Genomic DNA, 18,029 nt, shown 5'->3' with positions numbered 1-18,029 from the left:
TTTGGTAGGTGGCGCTAGCGTTCTTTAGGCCAAAGGGCATGGTCACATAGCAGTATGAACCATACGGGGTGATGAACGAGGTTGCGAGCTGATCAGATTCTTTCATCGTGATCTGGTGGTAGCCTGAGTAGGCATCCAGAAAGGAGAGGATCTCGTAACTCAAGGTGGAGTCAATTATCTGGTCTATGCACGGCAAAGGAAAGTGATCCTTTGGGCATGCCTTGTTGAGCCTAGTATAATCAACACACATCCTCCACTTCCTGGTCTTCTTTTTGATAAGAACAGGATTGGCGAGCTAGTTAGAGTGGAATACCTCTCTGATGAATCCTGCTGCCAGGAGTTTGGTGATCTCTTCACCTATGGCCCTGCGCCTCTCATCATCGAAGTGACACAAACATTGCTTGGTGGGCTTTGAGCCTAGGATAAGGCACAACACATGCTCGGCAACCTCCCGCGGTATCCCCAGCATGTCAGAGGCTGCCATGCAAAGACATCACGATTGTCACGCAGGAAGTCGACGAGCTCGCATTCCTATTTGGTCGAGAGCTGGGTCCTGATCCGAACCGTCTTGGTTGGGTCGGTGGGGTTGATTCCCATCGCCTTGGTTTCTTTGAGCGGATAGAAGGCCATCAAGGAAGTTGGTTTGTTGTAGTCTGGGACTTCCAGAGCCGATGACTCCCCGAGCTGCGGGAGCTCGGACGAGTTGATGGCCATGGTGGTGAGCTCGTAGTGCTCGCGGTCACATGTGAGGGCGTGCGAAAAGGGGCTACTCACAGTGATGACGCCGTTTGGTCCCAGCATCTTTAGCTTGAGGTAGGTGTAGTTGGGGATGGCCATGAACCTTGCGTAGCATGGCCACCCCAAGATGGCATGGTAGGACCCTAGAAAGTCCACCACCTCGAAGGTGAGGATCTCCGAGTGGAAGTTGGCTCAGCTACCAAATATGACGGATAGATCGATCTGTTCGAGCAGGTATGCCTGTGCCCCCAGGATTACCCCATGAAAGGGGGAGCCCATCAGGCAGAGCTCTGATCAGGGGATGCGCATGGCATCAAGGGTGTCAATGTATAGGATGTTGAGGCTGCTGCCTCCGTCCATCAGCACCTTAGTAAGGCGCTTCTTGCAGACGATGGGGTCGATGACGAGCAGGTAGTGTCCTGGTCTCATGACGTGGGAGGGATGATCCCTCTAATCGAAGGTGATTAGAGATTTTGACCAGCTGAGGAAGGAGGGGATGGCCGTCTCAGCGGCACATGCCTCTCTATAGCAAACCTTGTCCTGGCACTTGGACCAGATGGTGTTGGATTCATCGAAGATCATGATGCACTCCTCAGGCTTGGGGAAGCCATCTCCGTCCTTGCCTGCCATGCCCCCCTTCTTGGCTGCCGCCTCTTTGCCGTCTCCCTCCTTTGGCTCGCTGGCCTATCAGAGGAACCATTTGAGGAGCTCGCATTCCTTGTAGAGGTGCTTGATGGGGTAAGCATGGTTGGTGCATGGACCATCCATGAGTTTGTTGAAGTGGTCAGGCAGTCCCTATTGGGGCTGCTTGGCCGTGCGATCTACTGCGGCGACCAGCGTGGAGCTATCCGATCGGTGTCGATCTTTTTTGTTTTTCTTGTCGCTCTACGTGGAGGGGCCTTCATCTAGGTCCGTGCGCTTGGCTTTGACCTTGTCCCAGCCCCCACTGAAGACCACTCCGACCGCCTCCTCACTAGAGGCATGGTTGGTGGTGACGTCGAGCAGGTCGTGGGTGGTATAGGGTTTCAAGCAACCCAGCTTGTGGATCAGGGACTCGCAGTTCATCCTAGAGAGGAACGCATTGATGACGTCTGCATCGATGACATCAGGGAGGGAGTTGCATCATTGGGAGAACCTATGGATGTAATCCCATAGGGACTCATTGGGCTCCTGTTGGCAGCTCTTGAGGTCCCAGGAGTTTCCCGGGTGGACATACGTCCCCTAGAAATTCCTGACAAAGACCCTCTTGAGGTCCGTCCAGTCGTGGATGCTGTCGTGCAGAAGGAATTCAAGCCATGCCCGAATATGTTCCCTCACACAAATGGGAAGGTATTGAATGATGAAATAGTCATCATCCACTCCTCTGCCCCGACAGGTGAGTTGGAAGTCTTCGAGCCAAATGCCTGGGTTTGTCTCCCCAGTGTATTTGGTGATGTTGGTGGGCGGTCGGAAACACTATGGGAATGGTGCTCTTTGGATGCGCTGGCTGAAGGCCCATGGCCTTGGCCCTTAGGGCTGGGGCTTCGGTCATCAAGCCAGCAACCACACCTGGGGCATGTTTCACCGCTCCCCTCGACGGTTCGGTCGAGATCTATGTCAGTTGCTGTCGTTCGGTGGAGATCACCATCATGTTGGGCCTGATGCTAGTTGCTGATGATGCTACGAGTGTCCTAGTGTGGATTGGGCCACTCGTGTATTGGTAGTTGGTGTGGAGCAAGCGTCGGGTTGGATCGTGGTGCGATTGTCGCTTCCCGAGCTACGCCTGACGGTTGTAGCGGCGAGCGGATGGAGTGACCCATCCGGCGCATCCCTGCTCCCCTGATGGGGAGAGAAGGCATGGGTCAAAGTCGTGACATGGAGCTTTCTGCCTATTGGATGGTAGTGGCTTCTACTAGAACCCAAAGGTTCCAGAAGACTATGTGTTCCTGGGGGTCGACGGGCTTAGGAACGCCGCGTAGAAGCATTGCCGCAGTAGCGATGTTCTGGCCAGCCCGAGCGAATTGTGGGAGATCGCTCCCCTTGTTCATCATGTTGTGTTGGACCTAACGGGCATGACCCCAGGCACCACCCACCGGGCTAGGCGCATGGGGTGCAACGTGTCGCACCAACTGCACTAGCGTAGGCAGCGGCTGGTTCTGTCGTCATTGTCGTAATTCCTCACTATGTGCTTGTGCAGACGCGAGGGCCCCTGCACGTGGGTCCGGAGGGGTGTAGTTTGTGCAGACTCCACAACCACCAGCGGCTGTTCTGGAGCGTCCGCCATAGCGCACTCGTGGGATGGACAGTGGTAGGGTGCCACGTCACTGATGCTAGAACCATCACTCTCGCCCTCGTCATCCAAGAGTTCATGGGAAATGGTAGGAACGCAGCCTGCCATTCCCATGAATTTGGACATGAGGGGGGATGGTGTTGGGATCCTTTGGAGCCCTCAAGCGTATGCATCCGTGGAGGACGTGGGGCCGTAGGGGAACTGATCGTACGGTGTTTGTGGTGTGGGCGGTACATTCCCTCCGGGTCATCGGTGGGAGATAGTAAATAAAGAGCTAATAGTAGTACGCATATTACTTATAGTGGGGTTTGAGCAGAGAGTTTGCTCAGAATGAAGCGCAAATGCCACATCGTCGAAGTTGCATGTCCTAGAGTGGATGGAGGACGTCCCTCCGATGGGTGCTGGGTCACGAGCCTCCTCATGGAGGTGGAGTACGCCGAGCCGGTCGGCGACAAATTCCAGGCTTCCGAAGAGGAAGGCCTGGGATGGCTCGAAGACGGGTGGAACCTGCATCCCTGCAGGTGAGAGTGCGGGAAACTCTAGCGAGCCAAAGCAAATTGTATCTCTCGAGCCTACCACGGCGAGGATGGTAGAAAAGTGGGCCATCTGATGACCAAAAAGTGTTGAATGTACAACATCTTCCCCATGGACGGCGCCAACTGTCGATGCAGAAAGTAACCAACTAGTGAATATTTGTAGTTTTGTTGTATGTTGTGATCGGAGGTGACCTAGCACTCAATGACATAGGATTTATACTGGTTCAGGCAACATGCCCTACGTCTAGTCAGGGTTGGTCGATGACTTTATTCCTGAGCCCAGGTGCTCGAAGTTTGCAGTGGGGTTACAAACGAGAAGGAGAAAGATGGGGTGTACAAGAGGTCTAGTCGGCTCTGGTCAGAAGGGCCGAGAGTGACAGGAACTTCGCTATGAGCTAAGTGTTCAAGCGGGTGCTTGAGGTCCAAACCTAGCGGTTCTGTGGTTGAGAGCTATCGATCTAAGGAACTCTGATCAACTGGGATCGGTCTCCTTTGTTGGAGGAAGCGCACCCCCTTTTATAGATGAAGGGGACAGCTTTACAAGTGAGAGGGTGAGGGTACGTATGTTGCCGAGCCTTGTTGCCCATGCCCACTGAGCCTTGTTGCCCACACCAGTGGGTACAAGATAGTGGTAGGCACCTACAACACTATTGCTATCACTGTAGAATGTTAGATGCACATAGGAGGTCGTGCTACCTTTTTCAGGGATGGTGGACGTTGGTACCTACAAATATTGTTTGATGCCTAGAGTTATGTGAGGAGTCTCGCTATGTTCACCTGGTACGGTAAACTAGGTGCCCATACCACTATCGATGTCTAGAGACACGCGGGGGGCCTTACCGTATGGGAGTTTTAGCGGCCCCTACAATACTATAGAGGGAGATGTCGGTGCCTACAATACTATTTGTGTCAGAGTGGCTATAGAATACTATTCTATGCAGGGTATGGTCCCTAGTATAGTGGTTTTGACTTGTGAGCCTTGCCTTGCCTTTCTCCGCACGTCTTCTGGTTCCTTCCGAGCGGGCGTCCCCCGTCGGATGGCTCCAGTCGGCTCTGAGTGCGTCGGTTAGAGAAGAGCGGTGAGCAAGGTTCCTACAAGCTCTGGTCAGAGGGACGTGGGGTCAGAGTCAGAAGTAGTGCTTTGGGCCAGGCCTTCCGATCGGAGAGGGCGTCCAGAGGCGGCTGGAGGCTGAAGTGAGTGCTCCGATCGGAGTGGTGGGCCTAAGGGGTCGACGAGCAGGTGCCGCTCCTTTCTGTCCAGACCTTCTGGTCGGTGACTGGGCCATCCTTCTGGCCTGTTGTATTTAGACTCTTGGGCCGAGCCTTGGTGTGGAAGCCGGTCCCCGAGGGACCCTGGGTTTTTGAACCCGACACTACCAAACAAAGTATGCAACACTTTAAGTCAAGATTCTTGAGAAGTTAGCATATTTAGCTCATACCTTACTTAGATGACTCTTTTAACATGAGACTAACTCATGCCATCACCACAAGAGATATCAATCAAATATCTAAAGAATTCTCTAATCGTCACCACAAGAACAAACTCATGGTGTGACTCAAAATATTGCATACACATGCACACACTAGCATGTAAGGGTCTAAATGCACAAAGGTAGTACAAGAGTTTATGGAGCAATATACCTTTGTTCTAAGCCTCATAATCTCCACTGTGATCATGAAATTTTGAATTTAGTGCTTTGATGGGCTTGGCACAATGCAAAAGACTTCATTTGTGCCCATCTCTCTTGATCATAGGAGATATCACAAACTTGTGCTCGATTTCAATTGAAAGTCCATTGCTATAGCTCTTGTTGTCATTTTGAGATACCAATTGAAGACATATTTCTTGATATACTACATTGAAAGATTATCCACCAATACAAGTTGAATTATGATCTTCACAATTTTGACACCAATTGAAAGAGTCTTCACAAGTTGATGCCAATTGGAATGGATTCCTGTATCTCATAATGTCACCTAGGAAATGCTCATAAAGACAAGTGATAACATTAAATTACACAAGCTAGAGTTTCACAACTAGTGATCATTTTGGATGTGGAAGGCATATAGATCACTAATTGCAAAACCTCATAACATAGACTAAATTCCCCTTTTTGATAGTGCATACATATATGTGTGGAATGCAAGAACATATGCACTTTTGGTCAATTAAGTCCAATCAAGGGAATTTAAGCTATATTATGGAGAATAGCTACTTAAGAGATAAAAATCCAATCCAAATGAATATGAGAGATAACTTTACTAATTTGGATTGAGTCAATGTAGCATACCCATGAGAAACTCATTCTCACCGAGATACTACACAAATCACTAGAAGAAAAGGTTAGTCTCAAAAGACACAAGACATAGAATGGCTCCCCCTTAATATGTGCATCAAGCAATCTGATTACTTGTGAAATGCACTTGGATCGATTTAAGAGTCTAGAGAAGTTCATACTATATCTTGGCCAAGGCATAATAATCTTGTAATAATTGAAATTGTGCCAAAGGAAACATACCATCACCAAGGTAGATAGATCACCACACGAATTTTCATTGACATGACCATCATAGGTGAGACTTCAATGATATGGATGGCCATAGTTCTCACTTGATGACTCATGGTGAATTAGAGCTCTTATGGTCATCCAAGATCCATATTAGGTTCCTACTTCTTTCTTTACCTAAAGCAACTCACATAGAGAGCAAAGGGTAAAATTCATGAAATTTGCAAATTGTGAACTAGGAGTTACCACTCTTTGTTGACAAGATCTTGGGTGATCAATGGGATGGATCATGTGCACTTGATGAGCTCTAGATAGGAGAAATAGCAATGAAAGCCCACTCTTCAATTCTTTTCTCTAACTCATTGAAATCTAGTTCCACTAAAGGATTGGGGCATTCAACATTAAACTAGGAGCACTTGGTTTATAAAGACTGAGACTTCCTAGAATAATTGTGAAGCACCCAGAGAATCCAAAGGAACCATCCATCCTCCTTTGATTTCTTCTTTCTCTAATGTGTGAGACTATTTAATATGAACTTGAAAGAAGCCATTGGTCTCACATGATATAAGCTAAACTCCCCCTCAATTTATGCATACAAGAGTATACAAAGTATGCTCATGCATATCAATACCATGAGGTCAAGGGAGAAGTTTACACTATATTCGAACGGATTCAAACTCCTTCAAGCTGCTTGTAGTCTGATTAGTTTCATTGGTTGCAATTGCTTCCAATTGATTTCAGCTAGTTCTATCTGATTGTAACTCATTTCTACTACTTATAACTACTGAAGTCAACTGGTTCCATCTAGTTTCAATTGATTTTAGTTGCTGTTTCTGAGAGCCTGCAACTGATTTCTTTTAGTTCCAACTAGTTGCAACTACTTGCTGCTGCTTGTAACTTTGAGTGCAACTCCTTTAGACCCTTGTGTGAGTATTTCTTTCATTGCAACTCCTTTAGACCAAACTAATCCATCTCATTTTTACTAATTCTTCAAGACTAACTTGAGAGCCAACTTAATATTGTTGATACAATGCAATCCAATTCCATCCAATGAGTTTTCAGATTCTGTCTTCCATGGAGAACAATCCATATCTCTCAGACCACTTGTCCAATTTGTATGAAATTTGGAACAGATGTGAATCCATGAGTCCCCTAACTGCTGTAAAAATTTTAGCTCATTTGGACTCCACTTAATCAGTCAAATAAATTTTCTACCAAAACTGCTAGAGTCTGAAACTACAGTGCTGAAGCTGACAGAATTCAACACACAGCTGATATCCTTTTAAACCAATCTTCATGCCAACTATAAAGCAACAAGTACTAGATGTGTATAGCATGCTCACAAAGTTTCAGGCCAATTAATCAGTATTTGAACTTCCAAATTCTCATAATTCTATTTTTTTGGACAGATTTGATAACTCCAAATTCTTCTCTTCTTATCCAATCTTGAGGTGAATTTGGTTGAGACTACTCACAAGGTTTTATTTCCATTTAGTCCTCTTATTGATACTTGTAGTCTTGTGAATTCTTCCAATATAGCTTGTCCAACTCAACCTCAAACTTGATTTTATTCAATTTCAGATTTTTTATCTCTTTGGCCTCTAGCAACCTCATCTTTCTTTAGGTAAAGAGTAACCATGGGCTTGTGATTTATTTAGTTAAACAAGCACAACCTCTTCTTCTTGATTTTCTATAAATAATCTCAGCACAAGAGGGCATTAGTAAGACGAGCACTAGTTTCTCATTTAGTAACTCTTTATGTGTGGATGGCAAGTGGGTTACTAAAATAAAGAAACCTCATAACATGGATTAAATCTCCCTTAAAGCCTCATGCATATTCTTTTTAGTGGAATGAAAATGTGAATGTGCATGGTTGGTCAATTAAGTCTAAGAGGGTAGATTTAAGACATATTATGGTGAGTGGCTAAAATAGATGAATCAATTCCAAATTAACTAAAGAGAATACATCACAATGTTTTGGATTGATAGCCTTCATATGATAGCACACTCCATTTTATAAACACATTCTCATTTAGTGAGACTGCACAAATCACTTAGAGAAAGGTTAGTCTCACAACTCTAGTCATAGAGTAAATTCCCTTTTGATAAGTGCTCTAAGTATTTGAATTTCTCACGTAGCACTTTATTCACTTAATAACATGAGATTTTCACTCTATGTCTAGGTCATGGAAACAATAGAATAATCAAATTAAAATATGCCAAGAGATACTTACAATTGTTAGAACATGTAGATGGCCATAACATAAGAATGAGAATTTGGCAATCTACCATAAGACAATATGACATCAAGTAGAGAGTTCTTGAATTGTGAGTGATAAGTGCCTCTACTTGAGCTTGATTGTTTATCCTTGGCTTGAAGTCCACAAAGGAAACTCAAGTCATGTATGTTGCTTGTTGTGGATCATCAATTCAATTTCAATCATACTCTTTCTTTCATAACCAACAACCAATGTATATCCTCAAGTGCTTCTTTTATCCTAAGTTGCTACACAAGGCACAAAGGAGTTTAGTTTGAAATAAATTGTGCTTCGGATTTAGTTGTTACACCCCTTTTTGATTGTGATGAATGAGGTGGTCTTTTCATCTTTGTTTTGCTCAAAGATGGGCTGTAGGTTTTGTCCATGAATTGGATCGCTGTCAGTCGCTACTGTCTGCATGGGTGTGGCAGTGCTACTCCTATGCGTGGCACTGCTCCTGCCTGGCACTGCTGCTGGTGTGAGCAGCACTGCTGCTCGTACTTCAGTAGCAAATTGCAGATCAGCTACGATATGAGGAGCCTCCACCTCTGTAGCCTATACTTCTTGTGGTCTTATATCGCCAATGGTCATTTGCTTGATTGCCTCACAAGGTGGTTCCTCATTACCTATAATAGGAATAAGATCTTGCTCTACTAGAGAGCCATGAAAAGCATCATATGACAAATAATTCATTTAAACTTTAAGTACTCTAGCCACTCCTAATACATACATATTTGTAAACTACTAGAGACCACACAAGTTAGGTGGCTAGCTAGCAAGGGTTGGGTACTAATTACATAGGTGAGTACGAAGTTAGAAATATATCCATCAATTTGTCCTTGGGTCAATCTTGAGAGAATAGACAATATGAATAAGATTGATATCTTGAGGTCATATTTTTCAATAAACTTGCTCAAGCACCCCAAAGCTTCATATCACCTTCAAGTACCTACAACACTCATCAAGCACAACTTGGTACCCAAACTATGTTGGGTCCATCAAGGTTAGTCACATGAGACTTAGGCACCCAAATGGCCTTTGTGCTAGCACATGGTGAACCAATCACCTTTCTAACACAAGTGTCATTTTTGGGCCTCCTAAGCATATTTGAATCAATTGATGAGTTGAGCTTAGGAGTGTTACCAATGGGACAATCCATACTTAAATGTCCCTTTCCTCAGCAAGTGTAGCAAATGCGATGCTTGATCTTGTAAGACATCTTCTTATCTGGCTTCTTGTTTGCTACCTTGCTAATGAGCCTCTTTCTTGATGACACAAGGCCTTCACTTTTCTTGTTTGGACATGAGCTAATTTTATGTCCCTTCTCATTGCATCCATAACACTTCCTCTTGATTTTTCTTGTCTTCTTGTTTGAAAGTGTGGCTTGGTTATCAACCTTTTTGGAACACATAAAGGCATTGTGTCCCATATTGGAGCACTTGACATGAGCCATCTTCTTCTTCTCTTGTATCTTGCATATGCCCTTCTCTTCTTTCTTCAAGGAGCAATCTCTTACATGGTGACCCTCCTTGCACTTGAAGAAAGTGATCAAAGTCTTCTTTGGTTGAAGTTGCACCTTGGTGTCCTTGGGAGCTTTGCTGTTCTGCCTAGGTATGGCACTACTGCACTAGGATGAGGCACTATCGCATCTTGGAACCTTCATAGCCTTGAGTGGAACTGTTGCATTCTAGACAGATTGTTGTTCTCCAAATTGTCCTATGACTTTACCACTATTGGACTTATGACCTTCTCGATGGGGCTTAATGCATGCTTCGGTTGATCCCTTCACAAGCTTCTTCACCATGTATTCATAGTTATCTTGAGAAGGTCAAGCATTATACTTTCCCTTCAATTGAATCAAGTTCATTTTTAGCCTCTCAACCTCTTCCTTGAGGTCTTTATTTTCTTTTGTAATGGAATCATCACAAATTTCTACAAGTACATGGTCAACGAAAGGTTTGCTTGCTTGAGAGCAACAATTGTTAGCACATGATAAAATATATGGAACTTGTGTACATGTGCACTTCTGAGTGTGAGGTCGGTATGATTTGACCGCTGTTACCACAACCTCATGAGCTATTTCTAGCATGAGATGAGAATCCATAAGCTTCTCATGAGAGCACAAGAGCTCATCATGATCTTCTTGTAAGATCTCATTCTTTCTAGTGAGCCTTTCCACCTTATCCTTGAGCATATAATTCTCATCTTCTAATTGAGCAACACAAGATAGAGAGTTAATAGTATGAGTTTGCTCAATTGACAAGTTTTCATACCTTTTGACCAAACTAGCATGTGAGCACTTAAGCTTTTCATGCTTTTTGGTCAACTTCTCCAAGCATTTGATCTTGTTGATGAGAAACTCTTCTTGGTCGTGAAGTGTTTCTTCTTGCTCTTGAATTTTCTCTATGAGCTTGAGCACATTCAACTTGTCTTTCTTGCTTAGACGTGCCAAGTGTTGATTGACCACATCATCATCACTTTCATCTTCACTCTCACTCTCACTTATCGCACTCTTCTCTTTCTTTGCCATGAGACCCACATGAGAAGTGGCATAGAGAGTTGAGTTTCTTGGTGAGGTGGATTCATCATTTAGCCTCCATGGATCACAAGCTTCTTCTTCCTTCAAAATGTTAGTCTCACAAGAGCTAAAGGAAGTAGAAGTATCATATGTAAAAGCATTGTTCTCACCAACCATTTCATTACCATTCCCATATGTTGGTGAGTGAGTGGATGTGGCATGATCACTTTGACCATTTGAGAGAATCACTTGAGGCTCTTCATTTGTCGGTGAAGTTGAGCACTCCTTAAGTGGTTCCTCCAATGAGAGCAACTTCTCATCATATTTGGACTTTGTCATATTTTCTTTGAGTGTGGTCCAAATGATATGAGCATCATCAAGTGGTTCATCATCTCCAAATATGATGGCATCAAAAGCATCTTCACTCAAAGCACTAAATAAGACATTAGTAGCTTGAGCATTGTGTTGTAAGCATTTAACTTCCTCTTTAGACAAGATGGCCAAGTCATCACTAGGAGGAGAAATGCTTACATCTACAATCCGCTCAATATGAGGACCCATGTCCCTAAAAGCAGTAAGCACACTAGTGGACCAAAATGCATAATTTGAGCCATCTAAAAGTAGAAGTTCAAGAGATACCTCCTCACTTGTCGACATTGTCTCTTAAGGCAGTTAAGCCCAAAATTGAGAGCCTTGCTCCAATACCAATTGAAAGGACCTTGATGTCGCCTAGACGGGGGTGAATAGGCATGTTTAAAACAAAAACTCAAAAATTGTTGTTAGTTCCAGAGCATCACTGCCGCTCAGGCGAGCGACACTGTCGCTCAAGCGGCACTGCTAGGCACAGTGCGGCATTGCCGCGTGCACAGACACCTGCGGAAGCACAATTCAAAATCTACCCAAGGAAAAGTAGATCGTGCAAATTATTGATGTTCCTAGGGTAGTGTAGAGCCTATTCCAACACCTAGATATTGGCAGAAGTGCACAAGCAAGTAGATCGGGACTAAACCCAAGAATCACCACAAACACAAGTATAGCAATGCAAATCACAAGAACACAAGTGCGACACCGATTTATCCCATCATTCAGCTCGCCAACATGGCTTGCCTATGTCCATGTAGTTGAGAAAGCCACTAAAGCTTTGGTCTCTTTCGACCTTATTCTCATCCTCAAGTTAAGAGAATGAACTCTTGAGATAAGGAGTGATTTCACTAGATGATTGGGGTGATTACAAACCTCCCGGGGCTGCCACAAAAGTTGGCATGCTCCACGGGCGATGCTCTAGCCGGCTAGGAGCAAGCTCCAAGTGTAACAAACACAATCCACCAGCTTGAATGCAAACCAAGTGCTCTAGGAGATGAAGAACAGATTGGTGAGCTCTCTAGTGTAGTTTGGAGGCTCAAACTCTCATGGATTTGCAAGGGAAGCAAAGGAGAAGCTTGAGGGGCTCCAATGGTGAGTGAGGGAGAGAGAGAGCTGCTCTAGTCGCACTTGGGAAGGGTATGGCCAAGCTAACTATTGGGGGAAAGTAGGAAGGAGATAGACATACCCCTTGCTATCCAACGGTAACTTTTAAGTCATGGCAGTGCCGCTCAAGCTAGGCAGCCAATTTGGCAAAGAGTGAAAAGCTTGCTGCATTGGTTAGGTTTTGAGGATATTTTGGTGGGCAAATGAGCACTTGGTTCCACATTAAAGCTTGTACATTGTATCCCTATTTATAGTACAGCTTTTTCTAAACTCAATTTCAATATATAAATGAATTATAAATGGCTTTGAGTCGGTTGTCGCAACCTTATGTAATTTGGAGTTTCCACCATCGCATGTATTATCCTATTTCTCAATATTACTTCATAAGGTTTGCAATTATCTTTGTCTCATCTCTTCGAGCAAACACATGTTGATCTTGTGACTTGAATCTTTCCAACACGTGTGAGTTTAGTCCATTGCTTCAAGTCACTTTCACTAATGATTTGATCCTTAACACAATATGACTCCACATAGCTTGATTAGTTCCTCGACTCAATGCAAGCACTCTCTTCTTCACCTTAGCCATGGTACCTTAGTCCTCAAGCCATTGCTTGCCCTTCACCTCCGCTTAGTCCCTCGAAGCTTTTTCCTTGCTATGTTCACCTTATCAAGCTATACTCAAGTCACATCATACTAAGCATCCATTGAAAAGCCATTTCTTTAATATTGTGATCCTTGCTTGAATATCTTCTAGATATGAAAGTTCAGATCAATCAAGCTTCAGTTAGACACACATAGAGACATATATGGATCAACATCAATGTGGTCAAGCCAATTCACGATTCCTTATAAACTCTTCATTTTGGCTTGACATTCCTAACACTCACTTCAATCTCTATCTTCATACTTCTAGCTTGATCATATTAATGCAAAGTGATTTTCCAAATCTTTATCCATACAGGCAAACCAACATAGAGACCAACTTATATCTAATATGAGTTGTGTCCTTTGTCATTAAACCTTTGCTTAGTATTTCTTCACTTATGCATTCTTGACTCATTCTTCAATCCTTGGTCAAAGCTAATCCACGATCAAACTCCTCTTGTTCATGCAATGCAAGCCATTATTGAGACCAATCCAAAATCATCAACTCATGTCTCATTTATCATTTGCCAAATATGCTTGCTTCCTCATGATACTATGATATCCCACAACATAGAAGCTATTTCATCAACTCCATTTGTGTTGCTATCTTTCTCTTGAACTATATTGTTTCTATGATCTTCTAACACAACAATACACAATTTCGGCCTTGATTTGAACAATATGTGGAATATCATCAAGTTTGCCTTCTTGTTGAACCTATATACACTTCTCATTCCATAATCGACAAGTGTATGCAATAAACTCAATTTCTTGTTCAACACTTAGCAAACTTGTTAGCCTTTAATGGTCTTATCATTCAATTCACCAAAACTTACTAAAGGGCTAGATGCACTTACAAAGCTTCTAGACCCTGTCTTGAGTTGTTTTCCATAGATTTCGTGAGTCGATTCACTTGTTGATGTTGGTTCGATTCTTTGAAGAGTATGATGGTGGTCCCAAGGATGGTTTTCTGGATAAATCCTCCTGCATTCACATATTCACCAAAGCTCATGGAATTCATTAGTTTAAACCCCTAAAAACCTATGTTTGGTGATGGAATTAACACTACTACACTCGCACCTTTCATAGCCGCATCATAACCCACATCATAGTCCAATTTTAGCCTCAGCAGTAAGCTATTGACAGTGATGGTCATAGCCTTCACCGTTGGCATCTAGCACCGACTGCAGTGTACACTAACACCACCGATTGACTTACGATCCATCCATGATTAGGTCCTTACTTCAGTCACATTGGAGCATGACCCGGCTGTGGATGTACTCTAACATCGCCGTATTGGCAAATGATCCGACTGTGTCGAGGCTATCAAAACTGCTTGTGTAGTGGTCACCACACCATTGCCTTATACTTCGACTTGACTATCAATGGTGTGGGTTCACTATCGGTTCGATGGCCGAGATGCCTGTGTAGAGGTTAACACCACTGTCGCTTCAATGTATGATCCACCAGTACAAAGGTCATGGCAACCGTTGCCTTGCACCATGATCCACCTTTGATGATCGTTTAGTCGGTGTCGGGTTACTAAATGATTCGGCAGTGATACACTTTGATCCCTACCGCATAATACATATAGTGAAGGTGTTGGACGTTAGCACCACCAATGGCAGTGATAACAAAACAATAAATGGCCCTTAATAGCTTATTGAACACAAAGCATACAGATATAATCATTGCATCCATAAACCATGTTCTTACAATAACAATGGACACTTAACATAATATCTTTCTCAACTGATGTCCTAACACAAGCGGTACATAGATTGCAAACTAAAGGTATTGATCTCTATAGACTTACATAACGAAACGAGGTAGCTATGCTCCTCCTATGTGGCACTCTTGCTTGCTAGGCAAAAATGAATAAATTAGTGCATCCTTTGAATTGGTGGGCAATGCACCATGGAACCCTCTTCTTCCTCCTAGCCAATGTAGGAAAATTGTTCAAAAGCACTCAGACTCGACCTGCACAAAGAAGCACAATTAATAATATTCAACACACCATTCTTTTAGTTATGAAGCCCAAATTGGCCTATATATAGAATCAAAACAACTACCTACCTAAAAAAAGGCATGACGTAATCACAACAAAATATAGCATATGCACCTTTACTGCTCTGCTAATGACTCCATGAATAAGGGAACATAAATAAGATAGTGAGGTTCACAGCTCATACATAATAGTTTCTAGGTACTTCTAGGATAGCCAATGGACTAGGCAGGGAGGACATGAACTTTACTATGGTTCATGTCATATGCAAGCAGTGATTTGTCCTCCCTGATAAGGAAAATCAAATTCCATTCTGGATGAACTGCAATCACTCTGTAGGCCACATCACAAACCTCGGTACCAATTCAATATTCTTCTTTCCTAATAGCTCTAGCGTGGTCACCTTATGCTTCAATGTCCATTTACTAGTACCATAGTCTTCAAGGATCCAGATTGAAAGCTCATACCTATTCAAAGTATCAGTAGTACATAAACACAACTTACCTTGAACTTCATGGATGGAGATTGCATCACCAGTTGGCCTATGATTTTTTCTCCACGTCTTTCCCTCCATATCAATAGCAACTATCTAGGTGAACTCCAGCAAGTGCATAAAACCATTAACAAACACACCTTTCCCATATGTGGATACTACAATACCCTCACCCTATTCAGATTCTTTAAAGATCCATGCTCCAATTTTAGATGAGTAGATATTGACACCTAAGGAGTCATCATCATTGATCACATATTCAAACATATGGAAGTGCGAGGAGAGTGTTAGATCAAACCCCAAGCGAGATGAACCACAAGAATGGTTGCTACCTGGCAATAGCAACCATTTCTTAGTTACCAGATTATAGACAACATAGCAAAACCCAAAGTACTAGAAGAGGATGAGGCCCCGGGAGCAATCTAAGATCACAACATCTTGAATGGGGAAGGGCAAGAAGCACAAGGAGGGGTATTCACCGTTGACGCTGGTGAAGTTGTGTTTGCATTTCTAGCTGCGGTAGAAGAATCTAGTGAGAATCTAGGGTAGCTTCTTATGGTACTCGGATCCTGAGATGAGGCTATTCTAGGAGCGATGGACACACTTGTAGCTTCACAAGGAGCGAGCGGTGAGGCAGCTGAGGATGAGAAGCAAGACATGGTCTATGAGGATGGCCACTTCATTCCTCTTATTGGGGGCCTCCTCCATCTTAATGAGGATCTGGTGGAGTAGGGACAGCGATGGAAGCGGTGGTGCTATCGCCTGAATTAGAGAAGGAGCGACTATGGAGATGTGTTCGTGACCTCATTAATAATCAGATGGAAGCTTCATTTGTAATCAGATGAGTGAAGAAGGGAATAAAAATCCAAGAACAATGCATAAGGGAAGTGCGAAAGCATTACCATTGCCTTTGGATCTTGCGGCATTGAGCTCGAGCAATGATGGGCGGTGATGAGTACCACCCTAGTCACCGGTGGATCTAGGTTGTGTACCTATCGATGAGGCATACCAACGTAGAGCACTAGCTTATCGGTGGTGACTAGCGGCTTGCACACCGCTGAGTAGGGGCGGTCACGTAGTTTGGCACTGGGGAGCAGGGGCGGTGATGAGGAACAACAACACTGAGGAGGCAAAAGATACAGTAGGGAGCATCCTTTGTAAGCAACTATATCAGATGCAGGAATGCAAAATTCTGCAAAACTTTGTAAATACACATGGGAGTGACGCGTAGGACTCACGCACGGGCTTGGAAATTGACGAAAGCGGTGGTGAAGGCTACCGGTGGTGATGATTAGGATATGTTAGCACCTACTAATGATGGATGTGTCATACAGTCTACGAACTCTAAGGCACACAAATGGAACGTTCAAGTCACATCAAACAGAGATGAACTCAAAGTTATAACTACTAAATATTATGAACATTTTTATTTAGAATGTAGAGGCATGTTACAATCGAACTACTCGCCAGGAGCGTTACGAATGATGTCCTCTACATGCACCGCAGCCAAGATGCCATCGCCCATGGTGGAGAACTCACCGACCAGGTTCTGGCGCTGCTAATAGCTCATCTCTCCCAGGAACCCTGGCTCCACCATGGTCAGGTCCTCACCTAGCTAAAGTTGGGCGGCGCCCATGGCCAAAGCAACCCCTAGGTGAATGCAATACATGGCCACCTCCATGACCCACGATGGCATGGTGTAGAGGCAGTCCACTAGGGTTGACCCCATAGGCGCAAGAGGCGAAAGCACGCTGACGGCATTGCCTGCTACCGCGTGGAGGTCCTAGTAGTGCCTATTGCTCTCGGCCACCATTCGAGAGGAGACATGGGCGTTGTCCTCGGCTACCTGGTGAAGGTGGATCGTATCCACCGCCTCACCCTACGCGGTGATTAGCTACTCCTAGACAGCTAAAAAGACACCAAAAACGCTACAACTGAAGACACGACATCGCACGTAGTGAAAGAGCAAGATCATATCATGACGAATGCCTTACTAGCGAGACGCGCTTGGGCCTCGGTGGCGGCAAGCTCTGCCGTAGCCAATTCTTGCTTCATGGCAGCAATGGAGAGGCGTAGCTGGTCTGCCTCTTGGCTCTCCTAGCGAAGGGCAGAGGTGGCCATGTCTAGCTTCTCCACCAACATGAGGACATCATCTGCCCCCTGTCATTGTCATCAGAGATATCTAGAAGCAGAGATTGGCTCTTTAGTGGTAGTGCCACCGAGCTACCCTACCCATCCCATCACAGCATTTCACGACCTTCAATGACTCTTTCATTGGGCGCTTCATTGCCCTATCCGCCATTGGAAGAGATATGAAAGATGGGGTGTTGAGGCAAAGCATTGGACGAAGAAGATACAAGTTTGAGAGACAAGGAATCATATACTTGATTCCCTGCCTTAGCCTCCGCTTTTATAGAAGGATAGGCGAGAGCAGGAGTTAAGGCAAGGCCATGTCTCGCACGATCTTTGTGGAGCACGCTTCTCCCCATAGAAGTAATGGTGATGGAACGGTGTTGGAAGTTGGACGGAGAAAATTTACTCGACCACGTGGCTCGGCCCCTCAAGCACTAACCACGATCTTAGGGGAGACAAA

At 44.4% G+C, this 18,029-nt stretch overlaps 1 protein-coding gene across 1 annotated transcript; it reads right to left on the bottom strand.

Annotated features, from left to right (window-relative positions):
• Positions 1-531: 531 nt before the first annotated feature.
• Positions 532-837, bottom strand: LOC136510838 (uncharacterized). Its single transcript, XM_066505160.1, has one exon. It carries the CDS (start codon positions 835-837, stop codon positions 532-534), a length of 306 nt encoding a protein of 101 aa, XP_066361257.1.
• Between the last annotated feature and the right edge of the window lie 17,192 nt (positions 838-18,029).

This window comes from Miscanthus floridulus, chromosome 16 (assembly GCF_019320115.1).
Source record: "Miscanthus floridulus cultivar M001 chromosome 16, ASM1932011v1, whole genome shotgun sequence".
Classification (NCBI taxonomy): domain Eukaryota; kingdom Viridiplantae; phylum Streptophyta; class Magnoliopsida; order Poales; family Poaceae; genus Miscanthus; species Miscanthus floridulus.
The sequence above is the reverse complement of the archived record's forward strand: the minus strand, read 5'-3'. Positions and strand labels throughout refer to the sequence as shown.

Excerpts from the sequence above, each read along its gene's own strand:
- LOC136510838 (XM_066505160.1), bottom strand. The coding sequence starts at position 837 with ATGGCCATCCCCAACTACACCTACCTCAAGCTAAAGATGCTGGGACCA.